At 36.1% G+C, this 24,893-nt stretch overlaps 2 protein-coding genes and 1 pseudogene across 2 annotated transcripts; 2 read left to right on the forward strand and 1 right to left on the reverse strand.

Annotated features, from left to right (window-relative positions):
• The first annotated feature begins 540 nt into the window (after nucleotides 1-540).
• On the forward strand, nucleotides 541-1,467 carry LOC123808450 (olfactory receptor 4N5). The gene has a single exon (XM_045823101.1). It carries the CDS (start codon nucleotides 541-543, stop codon nucleotides 1,465-1,467), a length of 927 nt encoding a protein of 308 aa, XP_045679057.1.
• Nucleotides 1,468-10,501: 9,034 nt separating this feature from the next.
• On the forward strand, nucleotides 10,502-14,871 carry LOC123808452 (annotated as a pseudogene).
• A 2,096-nt stretch (nucleotides 14,872-16,967) lies between these two features.
• On the reverse strand, nucleotides 16,968-17,909 carry LOC123808690 (olfactory receptor 4F6-like). The gene has a single exon (XM_045823489.1). It carries the CDS (start codon nucleotides 17,904-17,906, stop codon nucleotides 16,968-16,970), a length of 939 nt encoding a protein of 312 aa, XP_045679445.1. The 5' UTR covers nucleotides 17,907-17,909.
• Between the last annotated feature and the right edge of the window lie 6,984 nt (nucleotides 17,910-24,893).

Genomic DNA, 24,893 nt, shown 5'->3' on the forward strand with positions numbered 1-24,893 from the left:
TATTAAGGCAGAAACTCAGGGAAGAAAAAAGGCGTATAGCTACTGGCAAGGAATGAGACATTCTACAGGAACTGAAGGAAGATGCAGCTGCAAAAACACTTTGCTCTGTGGGGAGGAAGGCAGGGGACCAAAACCAAGCAACTAATCTAAACATTGGAGATAATATACCCCCACTAACAACAACAACAACAACAACAAAACCTAAACATTTTGATAATGGTTAAGTTTGGCTTTAATCAGGAAATTTCTCATATACCTCAAGCAGAGTAGCTCAGAGTCCTACAGGAACACAGTTATGTAGACACACTTAAGTGGAAACAATAATGTAGCTATGAGAACAGTGTCTTAGGGAAATCAAGAAAATAAAGGGTAGAAAGGTTAACTCAAAACGTAGAGCAATAAGGCTTAAGTTGTTTACAGCTTAATGAGTGTGTGATGTGGCAAATATCATTTTTATTTGGATAAGAACTATGAAATAAATAAAAATGTGGTTATAACACATAATATTTTGTTCTTTGTTATTCTGTAGGCTAAGGAGTGATGGAAAGCAAGAATAGCACAGTGGTGACAGAATTCATCCTCCTTGGTCTGACGCAGTCTCAAGATGCTCAACTCCTGGTCTTTGCGCTAGTTTTAATTTTCTATATCATCATCCTCCCTGGGAATTTCCTCATCATTCTCACCATTAGATCAGACCCTGGCCTCTCAGCACCCCTCTACTTCTTTCTGGGAAACCTGGCCTTCCTTGATGCATCCTACTCTTTCATTGTGGCTCCCAGGATGCTGGCAGACTTCCTCTCTAAGAAGAAGGTCATCTCCTACAAGGGCTGCATCACTCAGCTCTTCTTCTTGCACTTTCTTGGAGCAGGGGAAATGTTCCTTCTTGTTGTGATGGCTTTTGACCGCTACATCGCCATCTGCCATCCTTTACACTATTCAAATGTCATGAACCCTAGAACTTGCTACACCTTGCTGTTGGCTCTGTGGTTTGGGGGCTTTACTCATTCCATTGTACAAGTGGCCCTTATTCTCCACTTGCCCTTCTGTGGTCCAAACCAGCTGGATAACTTCTTCTGTGATGTGCCGCAGGTCATCAAGCTGGCCTGCACAGATACATTTGTGGTGGAGCTCCTGATGGTCTCCAATAGTGGCCTGCTCACCCTTCTGTGCTTCCTGGGGCTTCTAGCATCCTATGCAGTGATCCTATGCCGGGTACAGGGACAGTCCTCTAAAGGGAAGAACAAGGCTCTTTCCACATGCACCACACACATTATCATTGTGTTTCTCATGTTTGGACCTGCCATCTTCATCTACACTCGCCCATTCAGAGCTTTCCCAGCTGACAAAGTAGTTTCTCTCTTTCACACAGTGATTTTTCCTTTGCTGAATCCTGTGATTTATACCCTTCGCAACCAGGAAGTGAAAGCATCCATGAGGAGGTTATTGAATCAGCACACAGTTTCCTGAATGGAACAGAAGAATGAGAAAAGAAAGAAAGGAGAAAATCTAGTTTGAATTAATTAAATCATTTATTTGTTATATACTGAATCAGTCAGTCATTTAGAAAATATTATATTTATTCAGCACTTCTAGTTTTCAGGCATGTTTTTAAGAGTTTGAGTAAGACAGGTAAAATTCCCTGTCTCCTGTGGTTGCATTCAAGTGGATTAAGACAGGTTACACTATTAGCCTGAAAAAGAAAACATAATATTAAAATGAGATAGTGCTCTGAAACAAATAAAAATAATATTATGCTAGGGTTTGGCTGGAAGATGGTAGTTAGTTTACTTTTGGTTGTTAAGCAAGGTCTTATTGAATGGTGTTTAGCTGATATTAGGATGACCTGAAAGAAACAGCTATACAATTACCTGTGGACAAGAAATTTTTGGGCAGAGATAATGACTAGTACGAGAACACAAAGACATTATGAGCTTGGTATATTTGAAGGTCATAAAGAGGAATAGAGTAGCTGCAGTGCAATTAATGAGTGTGAAAGTGGCAGGGATTGAAATTAGAGAGGTTGGTATGAACAAAATTTTACATTTTAGGTGGCCGTAAGAATTCAATTCATTCAAATTTCAAAGAGAGGACATGAAGCAAAAATAGTTATCTAATGTTTCTCATTTGACTTAAGGCAAGAGCCTGAAGATTCTGAATAAAGAGCTTAAAATAACATTAAGTAGAAAGTATCATGATGTTAAGTATTTCTTTATGGACACTTAAATACCTAATTATTTTTTCTTAATTTGGTGGATGGTGGAAAAGAAAGTTGTTATATTTCATGGAATGCTATCATAACAATTTAACTTTACATTTTAAGTTTCTGGAGTTTTGTCATCATTAGTAATGGTTATTTTTTAAGTGTTAGAGAGAAGTTCAAGTTTCTCAAAAATCTTTTCACCCTAAATGCAATGAGGATAGGTATTTGGTGTCTCAGTCATTATTTGGTTACAGATAACTAAACCACTCTGGTTATTTCTTAAAATGGGAATAATATAAGGCATTGGGTATTTACAAAATCATGAAAAGGGCTATAAGAGTAGTCTTTGATGTGGCAACCAGTAATAAATCTCCAACATTACCAACAAATTAGTATATACAAAGAGTTACTATCCTTATCCTTATAGCAATTGTGGAGCTAAGAAATATAGAAGTCTTTTGTTGTTTTTTTTTTACTGCTGGTTCTAGGATCACAGCAATTGAAAATACTGCAGAGTTGCTCTAGTACTTGGATATCCCCACACAAAATGGAAGTCTTGCATTGTCTCTGTGCCCACTCCCATTATTTCTAAATATAAATCTTACGTGAGTAAATCAGAAGTCCTGGGTATACATCAGGGTTCAATTCTAATCCAAGAGGTCTATGGATGAACAAGAGATAGACTGATTCTTACAAAGGCTGCAAATCAGTTTAAACTTAACAAAATCCCAGTTTGGATTAAGACACGGCTTCTCAAGTTTGGTATTATTGACACCTGAGGCCATAAAATCTTTTGTTGTGTGGAGTTTTCCTGTGTACTTCAGATTGTTTAACAGCAATCCTGACTTCCACTTACTAGGTGCCAGTAGAATCTCCTCAGTTGTAACAATCAAAACTATCCCAACATTTTACCTGTCATCTAAAGGGCAGATTTGTCCCATCTGAGACACACTGGATTAAATGAATTAACCTTCACTATCAGGAGTGTCCAACCTGTGGTCCATGAACCGTGTGCAGCTCAGGATGGCTATGAATGCAACCCAACACAAAATCATTAATTTACTTTAAACATTATGAGACTATTTTGTGATTACATGTCACAATGTATTTAATGTGTGGCCCAAGACAACTCTTCCTTTTCCAGTGTGGCCCAGAGACCCCAAAGGTTGGATACCCCTGATAGTGAGATGGATAAACCATCTTTTGGAGAAGCACATATAACTTAAATTTTATTATGCAAATAATCTTTTATTCATTATTTTTTATTGTTGTTCAAGTACAGTTGTCTCCATTTTCCCGACTCCAGCCATCCCCACTTCCTATCCTTGATCCTACCCTTCTTTGTTTTTGTACATGTGTCCTTCATACAAATTCTTGAAAACTCTTCTCTCTTTTTGCCCCATTATCCCCTCCCACCTCCCTCTGGTTACTGTCAGTTTGTTCTTACTTTCTCTAACTCTGGTTATATTTTGCTCATTTGTTTGTTTTGTTGATAAGGTTCCATTTATAGGTGAGGTCATATGGCATTTGTCTTTTGCCACCTCACTTATTTTGCTTAGCATAATGCTCTCCAGATCCATCTATGCTGTTGAGAAGAGCGGGAGCTCCTTCTTTCTTTCTACTGTGTAGTATTCTACCGTGTAAATGTACCATAGTTTTTTGTTTTGTTTTGTTTTGTATTTGAAATCTTTTTTCTCTTTTTTATTATAATAATTGTTCAAATACAGTTTTCTGTCTTTTACTCCCATTCCAGCCCATCCACCCAACCCTCCCCACGCCCTCCCTCTAGTTTTTGTTCATGTGTTCTTTAAATTTGTTCCTGTAAACCCTACACATTCTCCCCTGAAATTCCCTCTTCTCTCCCCTCTGGTCACTGTCAGCCTGTCCTCTATTTCAGTGTCTTTGGTTATATTTTGCTTGTTTCTTTGTTTTGTTGTTTAGATTCCTGTTAAAGGTGAGATCACATGGTATTTGTCTTTCACTGCCTGGCTTATTTCGCTGAGCATAATGCTTTCCAGTTCCATCCATGCTGTCACAAAAGGTAGGAGCTCCTTCTTTCTTTCTGCTTCATAGAATTCCATTATGTAAATGCACCATAGTTTTTTGATCGATTCATTTACTGATGGGCACCTAGGTTGCTTTCAACAGTTCGCTATTGTAAATTGTGCTGCTATGAACATCAGGGTGCAAAGATTCTTTTGTATTGGTGTTTTAGTGTTCTTAGGATATAGTCCCAGCAGTGGAATTGCTGGGTCAAAAGGCAGATCCATTTTTAGTTTTCTGAGGAAGTTCCATACTGCTTTCCATAGTGGTTGTACCAGTCTGCAGTCCCACCAACAGTGCACTAGGGTCCCCTTTTCTCCACAACCTCTCCAACACTTGTTGTTTGTTGCTTTGTTTATGATGGCCATTCTGACTGGTGTGAAGTGGTATCTCATTGTGGTTTTAATTTGCATCTCTCTGATAGCTAGCGATATTGAACATTGTTTCATGTGTCTTTGGATCTTCTGTATGTCCTCCTTGGAGAAGTGTCTGCTCAAGTCCTTTCCCCATTTTTTAATTGGGTTGCTTGTCTTCTTAGAGTGGAGTCGTGTAAGTTCTTTATATATTTTGGAGACTAAATCCTTGTCTGAGGTATCATTGGCAAATATGTTTTCCCATACAGTTGGTTCTCTTTTTATTTTGATACTGTTTTCTTTAGCTGTGCAAAAGCTTTTTATTTTGATGAGATCCCATTTGTTTATTCTTTCTTTTATGTACCTTGCTCTAGGGGACATGTCAGTAAAAAAGTTTCTGCCTGAAATATCTAAGATTTTCCTACCTACGTTCTCCTCTACGACTTTAATGGTGTCACAGTTTATATTTAAGTCCTTTATCCACCTTGAATTTATTTTTGTACAAGGTGTAAGTTGGTGCTCTAATTTCATTTTTTTTGCATGTGGCTGTCCAGTTCTCCCAACACCATTTGTTGAAGAGGCTATTTTTACTCCATTTTATGTTGCTGCCTCCTTTCTCAAATATCAATTGACTGTAGAGACTTGGGTTTATATCTGGGCTCTCTCTTCTGTTCCATTGGTCCATGTGCCTGTTTTTATGCCAGTACCAGGCTGTTTTGATTACAGTGACCCTGTAGTATAGTTTAGTGTCAGGTATTGTGACCTCTCCTACTTTACTCTTCTTTCTCAAAATTTCAGCAGCTATCCGGGGTTGTTTATGGTTCCATATAAATGTTTGAAGTATTTGTTCTATGTCTGTGAAATAAGCCATTGGTACTTTAATAGGTATTGCATTGAATGTGTAAATTGCTTTTGGTAGTATGGACATTTTGATGATATTAATTCTTCCACTGCATGAACACGGTATATGTTTCCACTTGTTTGTGTATTCCATGATTTCTTTCTTCAGTGTTATGTAGTTTTCTGAATATAGGTCTTTTACCTCTTTGGTTAGGTTTATTCATAGGTATTTTATTTTTCTTTTTACTATTTCAGATGGGATTTTTTTTCTTGATTTCTTCTTGTGCTGTTTCCTTGTTGGTGTACAAAAATGCCTTTGATTTCTGGATATTGACTTTGTATCCCACTGTTTTGCCAAATTCATTTATTAGAAACTTGGGTTTATTTCTGGGCTGTCTCTTCTGTTCCATTGGTCCACGTGCCTGTTTTTATGCCAGTACCAAGCTGTTTTGATTACAGTGACCCTGTAGTATAGTTTAGTGTCAGGTCTATAGGATTTTCTATGTACACTATCATGTCATCGGCAAACAGTGACAGTTTTGTTTCCTCCTTTCCAATTTGCATGCCTTTTATTTCTTTTTCTTGTCTGATCTCTGTGGCTATAACTTCCAGTACTATATTGAATAGAAGTGGTGAAAGTGGACATCCTTGTCTTGTTCCTGATCTTAGTGGAAAAGATTTTAATTTTTGCCCATTGAGTATGATGGTGGCTGTAGGTCTCTCATATATGGCCTTTATTATGTTGAGGAATGCTCCCTCTATTCCCACTTGCTGAGTGTTTTTATTATAAATGAGTGTTGTACCTTATCAAATGCTTTTTCTGAATCTATTGATATGATCATGGGGTTTTTGTCTTTGCTTTTGTTTATCTGATGTATTGCTTTTACTGACTTACGAATATTGAACCATCCTTGCATCCCTGGAATGAATCCCACTTGGTCATGGTTTATGATCTTTTTAATGTATTGTTCGATGCGGTTTGCCAGGATTTTGTTGAGGATTTTAGCATCTATGTTCATCAGCCATATTGGCCTGAAGTTTTCTTTCTTTCTTGTGACTTTATCTGGTTTTGGAATTAGGATGATGTTGGCCTCATAAAAAGAGTTTTGGAGTCTTCCATCATTTTGGATTTTTTGGAATAGTCTGTGAAGGATAGGGCTTAGCTCTTCCTTAAATGCTTTTTAGAATTCTCCTGTGAAACCATCTGGTCCAGGGCTTTTGTGTGTTGGGAGTTTTTTTATTACTCATTCAATTTCTTTTGCTGTTATTAGTTTGTTCAGGCTTTCTGTTTCTTTTTCATTCAGTTTTGGAAGATTATATTTTTCTAGAAAGTTGTCCATTTCATCTAGGTTTTCAAATTTCTTGGCATACAGTTCTTTGTAGTAATTTCTTACAATCCTTTGTATTTCTGTGGTATCTGTTGTACTCTCTCCTCTTTCATTTCTGATTGTGTTTACTTGGGTCCTCTCTCTTTTGTTCTTGATGAGCCTGCTTAAAGGCTTGTCAATTTTGTTTATCTTTTCAAAGACCCAACTCCTGGATTCAGTGAGCCTTAGAATTGTGTTTTTAGTCTCTACGTCATTTAATCCTGCTCTTGGTTATTTCCTTCCTTCTCCTCGCTCTGGGCTGTCTTTGTTGTTGTTCCTCGAGTTCTTGTAGACGTAGGGTTAGGTTGTTTGTTTGGAATGGTTCTAACTTTCTTAGGTATGCCTGTATCACTATGAACTTCCCTCCCAGGCCTGCCTTTACTGTGTCCCATAAGTTTTGGGTTGTTGCGAGTTCATTTTCATTTGTTTCCAGAAACCTTTTGATTTCTTCCCTAATATCATTCTTGACCCATTCATTGTTTAATAGCATGCTATTCAATCTCCATGATTTTGAGTGTTTTGGTTTTTTTTTTTCCCTTGGGGTTGGTTTCTAGTTTCGGTCCTTTGTGGTCAGAGAAAAGGCTTGGTATTATTTCAATTTTCTTGAAATTTTTGAGGTTTGTTTTGTGTCCTATCATGTGGTCTCTCTTTGAAAATATTCCGTGTACATTTGAAAGGAATGTGTATTTAGCTTCTTTTGGATGGAGGGCTCTGTATATATCAGTTAAGTCCATTTCATCTAGGGTATTGTTCAATGCCACAATATCTTTGTGGATATTTTGTTTGGAAGATCTGTCCATTTTTGATAGTGGGGTGTTAAAATCCCCCACAATAATTGAGTTGGTGTCAATATCTTTGTTTAAGTCCTCTAAGATTTTCTTTATGTATTTGTGTGCTCCTATGTTGGGTGCATATATGTTTACAATATTCATGTCTTCTTGATGGATTCTTCCCTTGAGTATTATGAAGTGAAGACCCCTTCTGGGTCTCTCTTTATGGCCTTTTTTTGGCAGTCTATTTTGTCTGATATGAGTTTTGCTACCCCGGCCTTTTTTTTCCTGTCCATTTGCTTGGAAAATTTGTTTCCAGCCCTTCACTTTCAGCCTGTGCATGTCTTTTATCCTGAGGTGGGTCTGTTCTAAGCAGCATATGTGTGGATCATGTTTTCTTATCCAATCAGCTATTCTGTCTTTTGATTGGAGCATTTAATCCATTTAAGTTTAAGGTTATTATTAATAGCTACATATTCATTTCCTTTTATGTATGTGTGTTCCTCTCTCCCTCTCTTTTCCTTTCTTTCCTTAAAGAGGGCCTCTTACCATCTCTTGCAGAGCTGGTTTGGTGGAGGTGTATTCTTTTAGACTTCTTTTGTCTGGGAAGCCTCTTATTTGGCCTTCTATCTTGATTGAGAGCCTTGCTCGGTAAAGTAGCCTTGGTTGCAGGCCTCTGGTTCTCATTACTTGGAATATTTCTTGCCATTCTTATTTGGCTTGGAGCGTTTCCATTGAGAAGTCAGCTGTTAGCCTTATTGGGGCTCCCTTATATGTTACTTCCTGTTTTTCCCTTGCTGCCTTTAATATTCTCTCTTTGTCTTGAAATTTTGCCATTTTAATTATGATGTGTCTTGAGGTGGGCCTCTTTGGGTTCCTCTTGATTAGGACTCTCTGTGTTTCCTGGATTTGTGTGACTTTTTCTCACATCAAATTAAGGAAGTTTTCCATCATTACTTTTTCAAATAGGTTTTCTATTCCTTGCTCTTCTTCTTCTCCTTCTAGCATTCCTATTATATGGATATTATTATGTTTCATATTTTCTTGCATTTCTCTTAATCCCTCTTCATTCTTTCTGAGCCTCTTTTCCTTTTCTTGCTTTTTCTGGGTGTTCCTTTCTACTTTGTCCTCCAATTCGCTAATCTGGTCTTCTGCTTCATCAATCCTGGTTTTCATTCCTTCTACTGTGCTCTTCAGTTCAGAAATTGCATTCTTCATTTCCTCTTGGCCCTTGTTGATAGTTTCTATTTCCTTTTTCATGTTGATATAGTTTTCAGTGAGATCATTGTACCTTCCCTGTAGTTTCTGGTAGCTCATTGTGAGTTCATTGAGCTTCCTGATAATCATTGTTTTGAACTCAATATCTGATAGTTGAGTTGCCTCTATTTCATTTAGCATTTTTTCTGTGGCTTCCTCCTTTCCCTTCATTTGGGGATTGTTTCTTTGTTTTCTCATTGTTCATGAGACTCTTCTTGTTAGCCTCTGTTTCTTAAATTGATCTGTTCTTGTTCCCTGTGATTATGGTGTAAACTCCTGTGGTAGAATACCTGTGAGATTCAGCGGTGCAATCTCCTTCGTGTATCCTGGTGTTCACAGCTTCCCCCTACTTTTTTTTGTGATCAGTTGGAGGAGTAAGGCAAAATGTTTTAAGACAGCAAGACAGTATTCTATAATATTTACAGTAGCAGCCAGTAGAGAAGAGATGGGATAGCCTTTGGCTACTTATACTGTTAACTGTGATCTTCCACCCTACTAGCCACATTTTAGAAAGGATGGAAAGAAGATAAGACTCTTATTCGGGATGAAAGGATTGTTAGTTGGATCTAGAAAGCTGTGAGGCGGTGGGAGGTCAGAATCTGAGGTAGGGTGGGAATGAAGATTAGTAAATAGGAGTAGTGTGCAAAAAAATAGTGGCAACCCCCACAATAATATAGTTCAGGAAATTGCAAAGTGGTCTGAGATCAGGGAGGGGTGTTGAGTAGTATTTACAATTGTATGAACTAGGTCTTATTTACAGTAATATTAAAGCAACAATCATGTAGCAGAATCTATGAGATCTAGATAACAAGAATAAGGAGTATAGAACCTTGAGAGGTATACTAATGGAACACACATGAAGGATAGTAAATTATCAACACACTGTGACTGAGATAACAGGGGGAACCTATCAAATGACAGTATAACCAGTCAAGCAAAGAAGATTATACAGAAAGAAGAATACCAAAATACTATTAAAATAAAAAATGTCAGAAAAGTGAGAAAAAGATAATACAAATTTACAGTAACTTGCAAACTCAAAAAAAAAGGGGAAAAAAAGCAGAAGATGGAATGCAGGAGAGATAAATTTGGAGTGGAAGGAATAATACTAGGATGAAAGGAAGAGAAACATAAGGAATTGAGGAATATAAAAATACTAAGAATTTAAAAATAAAAAGTCACTTAAAAAACAAGATAAAATCAAACAATCAAACAATAGCCAAAAGAAAAAAAAAAAAGCCTCTTGTTGGTTTGTAACTGGCCAGACCAGTTTTTCTGGTCTTCCTGGCTTCAGAAGGCTGAGGGGCATTTGGAGTGCTTATCACTCTTCCCAGTCAAAACTCAGTCAGTCTCTCAGGTACTGTCCCCAGGGCCAGCATGGCGCTCTCCCCAGAGCCAATCTGATGTCCCCTGTAGGACCCTGTATGTGGGTATGGGTCCTTCGAGCACACTCTCTGAAGCTCACTGCTGTGGTTTCCCAGGCTCTGGGGCCCAGCAGAGCTCCTGTGTCTTTTCCAGGTTCACAATGCAAGCTCCGGGGATGGCAGGGAGACGCGCCCTTCCCCCAAATTTCACAGGCTCTATGTTCTCGAGAAGCACTCGCATCTTTTCTGGATTCACAGAGCAAGCTCCAAGGATAGCGAAGGGGTGTGTACTTCCACCAATTTCCTGATGCAGGCTCTGGGAACCCCCGAAGTGCCACTTCCCTTACGGGTCCACAGCGCGAGAGTCAGAGATCCCAAAGGGACTCCTGCTCCCCCCGAGTTCACCACTGCAGGCTCCAGAAACCCGCAAACCCCCTCGCCCTCTCCTTGTTCACGGTTTCAAGGTCTGGATTTTCCACAGATCCACACTGTCACCGGGCTGGGGGTGCGGGTGCACGTCCAGCCCACCTCTGGTCGTTCAGGCTGGGGGCACTCACCCCTCCCAGGGCTATGCTCGGATGCCTGCAGCCCCGGTGTGAGTGTCTCCCATCCAACTCCCCTCTCCCTGCCTTCAAGAAACAAGGCCTCCCCTGGTGTTGCTCAACCCCTGTTGTCCAGGGAGGGAACAACAACTCCACTCTCCTGGTTGCCCTGAGGCAGACCTGGGAGGACTGGGCCTGGGGGCTACAACCCCCCTGGTCTCTGCACTGATCCCTGGGTCCCTGTGGTCCTGAAGCAGTCTCCTTACCGTCTGGTTTTTCAATGTCCACTATAATTTTTGATGTCCTGCTTTCATAAAGGTTTTGCTAACCCAGACCCTTTGTTCTGTTCTTCCACCGATCCACGAGTTTCTCTCCCTAGCAAAAAGCTACCATAGTTTTTTGATCCATTCATTTATTGATGGGTACTTAGGTTGCTTCCAGCACTTGGCTATTGTAAATTGTGCTGCTATGAACATTGAGGTGCATAGGTTCTTTTGAAATGGTGTTTCAGGGTTCTTAAGGTATAATCCCAGCAGTAGAATTGCCAGGTCAAAAGGCAGTTCCATTTTTATTTTTCTGAGGAAGTTTCATACTGTTTTCCACAATGGCTACACCAGTCTGCATTCCCATCAAAAGTGCACTAGGGTTCCCTTCTCTCCACACCCTCTCCAATACTTGTTGTTTGCTGATTTGTTTCTGATGACCATTCTCACTGGTGTGAAGTAGTATCTCTTGTGGTTTTAATTTGTATCTCTCTGGTGGCTAATGATGCTAGAACAAGGGACATAAAGGAAAGAATAAACAAATAGGATCTCATGAAAATAAAAAGCGGCTGCATGGCTAAAGAAAACAGCATTAAAATGAAAAGAGAATCAAGTGTATGGGAAAACATATTTGCCAATGACACCTGAGACAAGGGTTTGATCTCCAAAATATATAAAGAACTCACACACTCCACTCCAGGAAGACAAACAACCCAATTAAAAAATGGGCAAAAGACCTGAACAGACATTTCTCCAAGAAGGGCATACTGAGTGAGGGCCCAGAGACATATGAAAAGAAAATTAATTCTTAAGAAGAATTTTATTATTTTTTCTTGATTCATAGAAATATGTTTTCTCAACCAAATTAAACTCTTCCCAAAATCAATATTCTTTTCTAACTCTAAGAAGTCCTCTGTTAACTGTGTTACTTTCAGCATTTACCTTTTGTTGGCTTGGTTTTTCCATTAGTAAAATGACTACGATTGTTATTGTGGTTATGAAACAGTGATAAAAAGTGTTTCTCATAAAAAGTGTTTCTCATATAAATTTAAAAGGAAACTATATAGCTGTTCCCAACTTTGATAGAAGGCTATTAACATCACTCATCAAGAACTTTGTAAGGGTTTTTGGAGATCATTGATCTATTAAGGCAAAGACATTAAGATTGAGATATTTGTTTAAAAAAAAAGAGGAAGAAGAAGCCGAAGAAGAAAAAAGAGGGGGGAGGAAGAAGGAGAGTGGAGAGGTAAAAGTGAAGGGGAGAGGGAAGAGAAGGTAAAAATGAAAAGGAGAAAACAATTAGGAAAAAGAAAAAAGTTAAAAAAGAAAGAGAAAGAAATATATAGATCTATTTCCCAGGTTAATAAGATTGTTAGATTTTTTAAATAATTTAAATAATAAAAAATAAGTCATTTAAAGACAAAGTTTCTCTGACTGTGATAAGAACTCTAATTATCTTGTATATGTGATTCACTCTGCTATCACGAAAGTCACCTGACAAAGACTGTGTGGGAGAACAAATATTTGAAAAGCCATGGCTTCTCAGGCTAAGGCATACGAGACTGAATGAAAGAATCTTCCTATGGACATGTTGGAAAGGGAGGGATTTTCCTAACTCTAAAAATGTGTAGCCAGAGCCTCAGGGTCCAAGGACCTTCTCATTTGTAAAATAAAAATTCTTTTTCTCAAGTAACTTGATGCAGTTTCTCTCCCAGAGTTAATCACAGATTTTTGGATCATTTTAGTAATTGCAGAGATTTCCATATTTTAGTTTCTCAGAAGCTATCTTGTTTTGGTCCTAGATCACATCTGGCATAAAGGCTTTCAAGCGCATCTCAGAGTTCAATATTCAAGACTAAACTTTAGGATTCACTGTGGCTACGGTATACCTCAGGCTCTGAGTAATTTCTTACAGGTTACAAAGCTTTGAGTTTCATGAACAGAGAAAATTTCTTCCATGTGCTCATAATCTATCCTTTCTTTATTCTTTCACTAATTGTTAACCATCTTCTCTCGGATTTATCTGCCCTTCTACTTAGTTAGCTATGTTTGTTTGTGAAAACATTTTGTCACTTTGGCAAGACTAGTATTAATATCACTTCTTCAACTGACTGATTTATTTACTCATTAATGAAAAATCACTAACCTTCAATAATGTGCTAAATATGATTTCAGTTTTTCAAATTTATATATAGAAACTATTTTTCTTACCATACACCCCCTACACAAAATGTCATTTTAAAAAAATGTTCTTTTATCTCAGGTCCACAGTATTTAATTGATTATAATTCTTGATTCAAAACATACTCTCGCCATTTTTCCATTAGCATTTATGCTCCTTTGTCTATTTATGAATAAATTTATACCTATGAAAACATGACCAAATGCAAATCCTAAATGACTGATAATAACATACAACTGCTTATGTGTCCATCCTCATGCTGCCCCTCGGCCATCCCACACGTGAGGTTGCTTACATCTTACAGCTTCTCTTTTTGTACATAATCTTATTATTTATACAAGTTCCTACAAAGTATACTAGTATTTTTCTATTGCTTTATAAAAATTATGCCAAGTGGATCCATTTTGAACTTTTTCCCCTTATTATTTAATACCTTAGAAAAATCTATATCATTATATACAGTTTTACTTTATTTGTCATACTTCTCAGTAATATTACATTGTCCTTTTTATGGGCATTATTATAAATTTCTCTTTATATATATATAAATATAAATATAAATATATATATATATATATATATATATATATATATATGCAAGGGTTTATCTTGGATATTTAAATCAAATGAAATTGCTGGGCCATAAAATGTATGAATGTCAAATTTTACAATATAAGGCCAAACTTTTCCCAACATGATTGTACCAGTAAACACTTCCATCAGCAATATATAAGAAATCCTCTTGATTTATATACTGTTTGCTCAAGAAATCTAATTTCATGTTTTTTCTTCAGGTGAATTTAGAACAAACTGGACTAAGTGGAAGAAGTTAACCAGTCTGTGGTGTCCAAATATATTATTCTTGGGCTTTGTAATTCATGGAAGCTCCAAGCTTTTCTTCTAGTGATATTTTCTTCACTTTATTTAATCACCATTTTAGGCAACAGCATCATTATGCTCCTACTTATCACTAATATTTATCTCTGCTCCCCTGTGTACTTCCTGTTAGCCAATCTCTCATTAATTGATTTCTGCCTTTCCTCAGTCACTACCCCTAAAATGATCACAGATTTTCTCAAGGAAAACAAGACCATCTCCTTTGGGGGCTGAATGTGTCAGATTTTCTTTGGACATTTCTTTAGAGGGGATGAGATGGTGCTGCTTCTGTCAATGGCCTACAACCATTATGCAGCCATCTGCAAACCACTTCATTACTCCAACATCATGAACAAAGGAATGTATATTGCATTAGTGATGACATCATGGATCATTGGCTTTGTGCATTCAATAAGCCAACTAGCTATGATTATGAAGCTCCCTTTCTGTGGACACAGGGAATTGGATAGTCTTTTCTGCTATATTCCATTCACAATAAAATTAGCCTGCATGGATGCCTATATTCTAGAAATGTTGATAAATGTGGACAGCAGGGTACTGGCAACCATCTACTTCATAAAGGTGCCAATAGCTTACTCTTATATTCTGTTTACTGTCTGCCTTCTCTCTAAGGATGGAGCATACAAGGTTTTCTCCACCGACACTACCCATTACACAGTGGCCACTCAGCATCACCTGGATGGACAACTTTCTTGCTGTATTTTAAAAGGTCATCACACCTCTCCTACATCCAGTCATTTACACTCTAAGAATCCAAGAGATTAAGAATGTCATTAAGAGACTACAGTGTTAGCATATGGATTTCTGTGGGCATTTCAGGGACTTACATTACCAGAATAGCCACTGTAAGCTCTCTAAATTAACCACACCTGGCCTGTTACTTGGTACTGGGAAGCATTCATCAATTCACATATAAAAATCATGTGTATCTCCAAATGTAAGTTTTATATCAATTCTCATATAGTCAGTAATCATTTATTAATCATTAAATGCAAAATGATTTGGGAAATTTGGCCAGCCTTTGTAACTATGATTGTTGTTATTTCAATGAACTATTTTCCTCTTAATTATGAGTCACATATCCCTGCTTCTTTGCATGTTTCATGATTATTTTGTGAATTTCAGACATTGTATATAAAAGATTATATAGCTCTGATTTCTATATTTCTTCAGAAACTTTTTACTTTTTCCTTTATGAGGCATAAAATGTTAAGGTGTAATCACCCCTATTCAATCAAGCACTGAGTGTATTTGAATCTGGATTGTAGTTTTTATATGATGAAGTACCCTTCTCATTTTTGCTTACTCCTTGGATGTATTTCCTCCAGGCTTTGATTATGATTCTAGCGGATTTCTTTCTCTTCACTCTGAAAGATTTCAGGTGATTTAGTTTTGCCATCCAGAATTTTCTTTATTGTTGTTCAAGTATAATTGTCTCCATTTTCACCCCACCACGACCCCCCTCCCCACCCATGCCCACCTCCCACCATCAAACCCACCCCCTTTGTCTTTGTCTATGTACCCTTCATACATGTTCCTTGATGACCCCCCTTATCCACTATTATCTCTCTCCCTCCTCCTCTCTGCTTACTGTCAGATTGTTCTTTATTTCAATGTCTCTTATTGTATTTTGTTTGCTTGTTTTGTTGATTAGGTTAACCCTCCAGAATCTTTGAGTTTAGCACTTTAGTCTTTTGTTTCCTTCAAAAGTGAAATATGACAAATTCCTTAAACAGGGCTCTGGCTTTGTATTTGTTCTTTTAATTTAATGTATCTCATAAGACTTCATTACAAATTATAAATATTAAGCAACAAAATAATCATGGGCAGGAAAATTATAAAATATTACTGGTTATACAATACAGAAAGAATTTTGGATCACAGATACTCAGAACATGGAGTCTTTTCATCCTTTCATAGTTTAGCAGCAAATTTGGCTCAGGTTATGAAAGTAAAATAGAAGTTAAATTAGTTTCACAGTTTCTACAGATTACACACACATACACACACATACTTGGGCCTTTGTCTTGAGCAATAAAATAGTTGTACAAATTACCAGAGAAAAATTATATGCAAACAATTTGGGCAGAATAGTTGTTGGATAATAATAATAATAATAATATGAACCATGAAAAGATTGGATCAACATCTATTTGATGTTTAAAGAATTTCCATTAATTGATTGAGTCATAGACATTAAGTGGTAATTTCAAAAACTGAGAAATAAGCAACATTTATATAAATGTCCCTGCCTGTGGCCAACCAGAGATGGCTTGATTCCATTGGAATCAAGAAAGGCAAGGATGAGATTAGTAGCCACAGATCAAATACATAAAACATTATCCCTGAGGTTCTCCCTTTTTTTTCCCTCCTAATTTATGTCAATTTCCCCTTATTACATTTACTTATTTATGTTATACTTATTTCACTTCCCTTACTCTGTTCTTTTTTCCAGTTTTTAAAACTTTTCTGACACATTTTTGTGTTTCAGAAAAAAATATAAATTTGAATATTCATATTCTGGATTTAAATCAGAGGAGAGTTGTACATTTCATAGTTCCCTCAAAAGTTTGAGTATATTAGTTCTAAGTTAATTTACCTGAATCTAGGCAGCCTGTCTAAGATCATACTTTCAGCAGATTCTAAGTCTATAATCTATGCTTTTCAGCAACTTCTCATACACATTTTCTGGGGCTATAATTCAGTTGCCAAATAACTTGTTTAAAACGAGTTGAGAGATGATTCAATGTAATTTCATATTAAATTATATATTCTTAATATTATTAATGGTATCTTTAGAAAAAAACAAATTTTGTATAATTATTTAAGCATTTGCATTACTTGAAGTGGCTTGAAATTTACAAAGTAAGTTGTGCCCTTGAGAGTTATTTAAGAGATCTTCCTCAAATGAAGGAGTTGAATACTCAGTCTCTTCATTGCCACCTTCATATCTTTGTTTCTCAATGCATAGATAATGGGATTCAGAATGGGTGTAATCAAAAAGTCCAAGATGGCAAGAAACTTATCCACTGACACTGTGGGAAATGGCCACATGTAAACAAAGATACATGGTCCAAAGAACAAAACCACCACAGTGATGTGAGCTGAGAGTATAGAAAGAGCCTTAGACAAACCATCTGAAGAGCGTTTCCATACAGTGACCAGGATGTAGATATAGGAGATAATCAACAAGAAAAAGGTGCCCATGGAAATGAACCCACTGTTGGCAGTAATCATGAATCCCATTCTGTAGGTGTCTGTGCAAGCAAGTTTGATAAACCAAGGAAGGTCACAGTAAAAGCTATCTATCTCATTAGGACCACAAAAAGGCAAATGAACAACAAAAGCTAACTGGGCCACTGAGTGAATGAGGCCTATAACCCAAGCACCAAAAAGAAGCAAAACACACATTTGTAGGTTCATGACAGCCAGGTAGTGGAGAGGCTTACATATGGCCACATATCGGTCTAAGGCCATGGCCATGAGCAGCACCATCTCAGATCCTCCCAGGACATGAAGGCCAAACATCTGGACAACACATCCCTGGAAGGATATGATTCTGTACCCAGTGTACAAGTCAGATATCATCTTAGGAACTGTTAAAGTAGAAAGACAGAAATCAATAAATGAAAGGTTGGCCAAAAAAAAGTACATGGGAGAATGTAAATTACTGTTGAAAGTCACTGTAAACACAACAAGGAGGTTTCCTAAAACAATTGTTACATAAAACACTGTAGAAATGGCCAGGAGGAAATGCTGCATTGTTCTATAGGTAGAAAGTCCGAGGAACACAAACTGAGACACTTCAGAGTAATTTTCTTTATTCATTGACTTTGTGTTACCTGAAAGGAACAAATGAAAATAATTATAAAGGAATATACAACTGCTATTGAAAAAAACAATTGTTACTGGGTTTTAAATACTGATATTAAAGAGAAATCTTCAGTCCTGATTACAAAGTCCTTTGAAAATTCATACAGTAGTTTATTCATTAAATAAATATTCATTGAGTAGCTACCAGGAAGGTTTCCTAGGTACTTACACTGTGCCCCATTCTGGAATAAAACAAACACCTTGCCTTGGTGTAGTTTGTAGTCTACTTGTGAAGCTGGCATTTAATAACTAATTGTCTAACTAGATGATTACAATGGTAACAACTTATTTGAAAAAAGAAAAGAACAAAGAGCTATGCAAACCCCATCTCTGCCCCTGCCAGTCTGGATGAATATTTCTTCTTTAACTCCTTGGTTGTCAGACTTCCATACAGTTTGATTTTCTGGCAGTTTTGGTTATTTTTTGTTTTTGAATTTCTCATTGTCCTTCTTTTCCTTGTGCAAGAAGGCAAAGTGTATCTACCTATACCTCCATCTTGGCCATAAGTCCTGTTTTTATGTTTTGACCACATAATGTGTGGAGAATAAATGATTCATATTTTGAAGTGTAGCATGTACTCTCAACATGATCACAATTGTAAAGATAAACAAAAAATAACACAATAAAAGGAAATAACCAATCATTTTCTCTGAGTAAAAAATACTGAAATGAATGAGTGATTTCATTGCTTCTTCTTTTTTTATTTTCTAAAACTATTTCTTAATTTAATATCAATGAACTTCAGTTGATAGAGTTCAATTGGTGAAAAAGAAGTAATATTGTAATCAAGTAAGAATATAGATGATTTATTCCAACATATGTTAGTGTACTAACTCAAAAATCGGGAGTTTGATTAAAAGGAAAATGAAAAATACAGAAACAAGTACCTGGCGATTGAAAAAATGCAAATGACAAACTCATCTAAAGATATTCAACTTCACCAATCATCAAGAAAATGCCATTTTTAAAAACAGCTGTTTTTTTTCCAACCAATTGACAGGATAAAAGAGAAATGAAAGAGAAAGAGGTAAAAATTAACTCCATTGTGTTCAAGAATTCTTATGATAAAAATTTTATGCATAATTGATAAGAATAAGAATTAGCAATATTTATTAGAATTTAAAATGTTTGAATCTAAATAATAAGAGGTCCAGAGGCCTCTAACACTGAACAAATGGTTAAATAAGTATTATAAATAATGAAAATATAAATTAATATAGAATTTTTAATCAAATTATAGTGCAGTATATCATCAACCACTATGTAGTTATTAAAAACAATAGTATAGCCCTGGCCAGGTGGCTCAGTTGTTTGAAGCATTGTCCCATACACCAAAAAAGTTGTAGGTTCAATCTCAGGTCAGGGCATATACCTAGGTTGCAAATTTGATCCTGATTGGAGTTCATACAGAAAGTAATTAATCAATGTTTCTCTCTCACATTGATGTTTCTCTCTCTTCCTTCCTCTCTCTCTAAAATCAATAAAGAACAATGGTATAAATCTACATAACAGAGACCCAAAGTGAAAAATATTACTTTGGTATGATTCAACAACATGATTCTGTGTATATACACATTAAAACATCTTAACAAAGACTTAACTTTTAAGAATTATTAATATAGTAAAATGTGATTGATTATATGTGACTTTAACTTCCTAAAATCCTTATTTCTGTATTTTACATGTATTTTATAAGGAATCAACATTTGTTAATTAATAATAACAATCTTTCAAAATAATGTGAAAATTTGAGATGTTACAGCATGTTAAATGAATGTAACACAAATGAACACATGAAATGAAATTTCACTGGCAGGTTAATTCTTCTCATCAAAAATCAAAACCATTAGTGTAGCAAAAATTTTCATCAAGGGATCCACCTTGAGGTACAACTTTTATATTTACACACAGTTTTAAATATCTATTAAAGTACCAATGGCATATTTCACAGATAGAGAATAAACACTTCAAAAATGTATGTGGAATCATAAATGACACTGAGTAGCTGTAGCAATTTTGAGAAAGAAGAACAAAGTAGGGGGAATCAAATTTATTGAATTTATTGCAGTGACATTAGTTAACAAAATTATGTAGGTTTCAGGTGTACAATTCTGTAATGCATCATGTGTATATTGCATTGTGTGTTCACTTCACCAAGTCAACTTTGTTTCCATCACCATTTATCCCTCCTTTACCCTCTTCTACCTCCTACAACCCCCCTTTTCCTCTGGTACTCACCATACTGTTGTCTGTGTGTATGGGAGGGGGTTGGCTTAATAATTTCACTTTTCTCACCCAGCCCTTCAACCCTCCTCCCCTCTGACAGTTGTCAGTCTGCTCTCTGTATCTATGAGTCTGTTTCTATTTTGTGTTAGTTCATTAGATTCTATATCAGTGAAATCATACAGTACTTGTTATTTCTCTGACTGGCTTATTTCACTTAGTATAATGCTCTCCAGTTACATCCATGTGTTGCAAAAGGTAAGACTTCCTTCTTTTTTATGGCTGAGTAGTATTCCATCATGTAAATGTACCACAGTTTTTTTATCCACTCATCTACTGATGGACACTTGGGCTGCTTTCAAATCTTGGCTATTATAAGTAACACTGAGATGAACATAGGGGTGTATATATTCTTTCATATTAGTGTTTCAGGTTTCCCTGGATATATTTCTAGAAGTGGAATCACTGGGTCATTAGGCAGTTTCACTTTAAATTTTTGAGGAATCATCATACTGTTTTCCACAGTGGCTGCACTGATCTGTTTTCCAATCTACAGTGCATGAAGTTTCCCCTTTCTCCACATCCTCACCAGCACTTGTTGTTTGTTAATTTATTAATGGTAGCATTCTGACAGTGAGATGATATCTCATTGTGGTTTTAATTTGCCTTTCTCTGATGACTAGTGACATTGAGCACCTTTTCGTATGTTTATTGGTCATCTTTATGTTCTCTTTGGAGAAGTGTCTATTCAGGTCCTTTGCCCCTTTTTGTAAATTAGATTGGGTTTGGGTTTTTTTGTTTTGTTTTTTGTTTTTTCTTTTGGTGTTGAGTTGTATAAGTTCTTTATAAATTTTGGAAATTTACCCCTTACCATATGTATCATTGGTGAATATGTTTTTTCATTTAGTGGTTGTCTCTTCATTTTGTTGATGGTTTCCTTTGCTGTTCAAAACCTTTTTAGTTTGCTGTAGTCCAATTTTTTTGTGTGTGTGACAGCATGGATGTACCTGGAGAGTATTACGCTAAGTGAAATAAGGCAGTCAGAGAAAGATAAATACCATGTGATTTCACTTGTATATAAACTCTAATGAATAAAATAAGCTAACAAACAAATTAGGAACAGACTTATAGATACATAAAATGGACTGGCAGCTGTCAAAGGATGGAGTTGTGGGTCTGGGTTAAAATGGTGAAGGGATTAAGCAAAACACACACACACACACACACACACACACACAGACAAGAGTATGGTGATTGTCAGAGGGAAAGGAAGATGTGCAGAGGTGAAAGAGGGTAATGAGAGAATAAATGGTGGAGGAAAGAGACTTGACTTTGGATGGTGAGTGCACAAGGCAGTATGCAGATGATGTGTTATAAAGTTGTACACTTGAAAACTGTATGGTTTTATGAGCCAACAAATTCAGTTTAAAAAAATTGCTTTAACAATTAGGCAGGGTGAATTAATCCCTCACAACCTCCCTTTTACTTTATCATAAGCCGATACAGTTTCTCCAACAAGTTTAGAGAGATGCAATTAATAAAAACAAATTCATACAAGTGACTTCATCTAGCCCCATTTGCCACAGAGTAACATTGCAGGAGCAAGTTAGAAAAGATACAAAGACCTAATAAGTGTGCAGTCCTGTTGGAGCCCATGTGCTAAGAAGGCTGACAGGGTCTACTGTCTAAATTTATGTCATTGAGAGGGTGGAATACATAGGCAGTGAGGCTGGTTCCTGACCATCCCTCTAGGCACAGTTAAATATTTGTTTAAATATTTATGTCTCAGTTATTTTTTAGGAAGCACACTACATTATGTTTCAGATTCCTCCACAATTTTAATTAATATTTTTGTTCATTAATATCTGAACCCTATCAGTTTAGGGAATTTCCCAGACCTTACAATCTAAAGCACTCCTCACTGCAGTTCAGGGACACATTATTTGTTACCTAGAGTATTACTGGTAACATACAAGTGATGCCATTGTGTTATTCCTCAGTCATCATTAACGTCCTAAGTACTTTTCTTCATCTTTTAAACTGTTTCTAACCTGAACTGTGAGTTTATTTTCCATGTCTTCCTATTCATATATATAATTATCTCAATGCATACTTATCTTGTAAATTATTTGTATTATTGGCTATTTCCAAATATGAAAATTGTTTCTCTTCAATCAAAAATGAAATTGTCAAAAAGTAAATAAAAATAGTCACTATTTTACAGTGTTCATTATTACTTTTTTCTACTAATCTTGATTAGTTCAAAGTGATCAAAACATTTATGAAGTTATATGCAACCTTTTGTCTTTCACATCTTAAATGAGTCTTCCCTTTGTTATTACTCCTTTATCTTTTTAATACAGGTTAAAAATAATTGAAACAAATATACTTTTCAACTTTGCATACCCCCAGATTTCTGAAACTAATTTTGGCATGCTTATATTAATTGCTATTTGTGACTGCTAACCAATTGAAAGTGTCTTGGAAAATTATTTTTTAATGTTGGTTTACATATTTATTTTAAATACCCTACTCCAAAAACTTTGAAGTCATTGCCAAATGTATTCTTAAGGATTTTTATCTAATGACTTTATTTGAATTCCACTAAACTCTATGATCTACTCAATACCCAAATATATTGTTCATGATGTTGGAGAAATATTACAAATATAAAATAAGCATTTATCAACATGTCTAATGTCTTTCCAATGGAAAAAATCAATAAATTCTGTAATTTTCTAACTGAAAATTATATAGTAAATGTGCATATTGAATTTTTATGGTTTTGACCAGAGGAAACAAAGTTTCTGCTCATTCCTCTTATTAATTCTATGAGAACAAGAAGGAATAAAGCACAATATTACAAAGATCATAGTACAATCTTGGCAGTAAGGAAGAAGAATCACAGAAAGCTTCTCTTATTTCTGTGCTTTCCATAGTCCCCTACTGATTCTGTTCTCTATGGCCCTGACTGTGTCCCACAAGATTCTGTGATCCACCTTCTTCAAACCAATCCCTCTCTGAAAGTATAGATACTTCTCTAATAATTTTAAAGATTTTTTAAATTTATTTTTAGAGAGGAAAGGGAGGGAGAAAGAGAGAGAGAGAGAAACATCAATGTGCGGTTGCTGGGGGCCGTGACCTGCAACCCAGGCATGTGCCCTGACTGGGAATTGAATCTGCGACACTTTGGTTTGCAGCCCGTGCTCAATCCACTGAGCTATGCCAGCCAGGGCCACTTCTCTAATAATTTTGAATCCACTGATTTGTGAACTTCAAATAACTTTCCCTATACCTGAATAATAAAGCTTCTAAGGCACTGAAGTGTGGTTACCTCATCCAAAAAGTATATTTCTATTAAGTGAGATTCATGCCCATAAGACATTTTTCTTTTCTTAGGAGTGTTCACTAAACCTGAAATGGTAGAATATTACCTCACTTTACTCCTTCCACATTCCTATGCATGAGAATCTACTAGAATGAGTACCCGAATACCTCTAGATTTTCCTGTAGTTTCAAGAACAATATAGTATCAAACCTAAAGTATGAAAATTCAGTGCTCTATAAAATACCTTTGAATAAATATAAACAACTAACAAACTTAATCTAACTAGAAAGTATGGGACATGGAAGGAAATAAACAGATCTAGTCTTAATGAGTACCATGTAGATGCCGTTCAAAACAGTCCATCTAATAGTCAACTGTTCAAGTCATTCTCATCCCTGTTGGAATATGCTGTGATCCAGCCACACAAAAAAAAAATCAGGGCATAAACTGGACATATAGAATAATCCATGTAGCTAATTCCCAACTTTAGTTTTATCTATTCACTTACCTGACCAAACAAAAAAAGAAGAAAAAGGATATTAGAAAGTAGTATCTTCCAATGTGCTTGTATCATTTTTTAAATCTTTCCATTTTGATGCTCTGTGCTTATTTTGGGATGTGACTAGAGTAAGAGCTGCTTCAGCCCAAACATCAGCTCTCAGTGATCACCTAATACTTTGGTGGCCTAACAGTTCTCAACAATTCATCTTAGGAATTCAGCACTGGAATCCCCATGGCCTAAAGATAGATGGAATATTAAAAGTTTGGTACAGAGTAAAATTAAAAGACAACAAAAAATATTTGTGCAACCAAGCACACCTGAGGAATCCTTTAAAGGAGAATAACTATTCCAAGGCAGTAGAATATCTATGTTACATTTAAAACTAGTATCAGTGAACAGGGAATAGTTATAATAAGAATAAATAAGAAAGCTATAATAAGAATTTCTTTTAAACACACAGCATCAACTGAAATATGCAAACATGAGTGTTGTTATTAAATTTGCTATTAATCATTTCCTGTTTACTAGGTATTATGCCAAGTTCTTCATGAGGCCTAATCTGGGGAGCTTAAAAATAGCTGAGAAATGTTGTAAGTTAATTGCTTAAAAATCTCAGGGGCACAGAGAGGATACCAAGTTAAATGTGATTTTTTAAAATCTATTTCATCCAAAGCAAATGACAAAATAAGTAATTAATAATAGAAAATAGTCCCTTAAATGATGGAAAGATATCTAAAAATATAATTAATTAAATTGTGATAGATGAAAGAACAGAGTATACATATATCAGCTTTCATTATTTTGGTTAGGGAATGAGCTTTCTGTCACTGGAAGAATTAATACAAAAATGAATATTGATAGTAGTCATTCTGGCAGGTATGAAGTGATA

This window comes from Phyllostomus hastatus, unplaced genomic scaffold (assembly GCF_019186645.2).
Source record: "Phyllostomus hastatus isolate PE091 unplaced genomic scaffold, TTU_PhHast_1.1 phas_scaffold_501, whole genome shotgun sequence".
NCBI classification, from domain to species: Eukaryota; Metazoa; Chordata; class Mammalia; order Chiroptera; family Phyllostomidae; genus Phyllostomus; species Phyllostomus hastatus.

Excerpts from the sequence above, each read along its gene's own strand:
- LOC123808450 (XM_045823101.1), top strand. The coding sequence starts at position 541 with ATGGAAAGCAAGAATAGCACAGTGGTGACAGAATTCATCCTCCTTGGT.
- LOC123808690 (XM_045823489.1), bottom strand. The coding sequence starts at position 17,906 with ATGAATAAAGAAAATTACTCTGAAGTGTCTCAGTTTGTGTTCCTCGGA.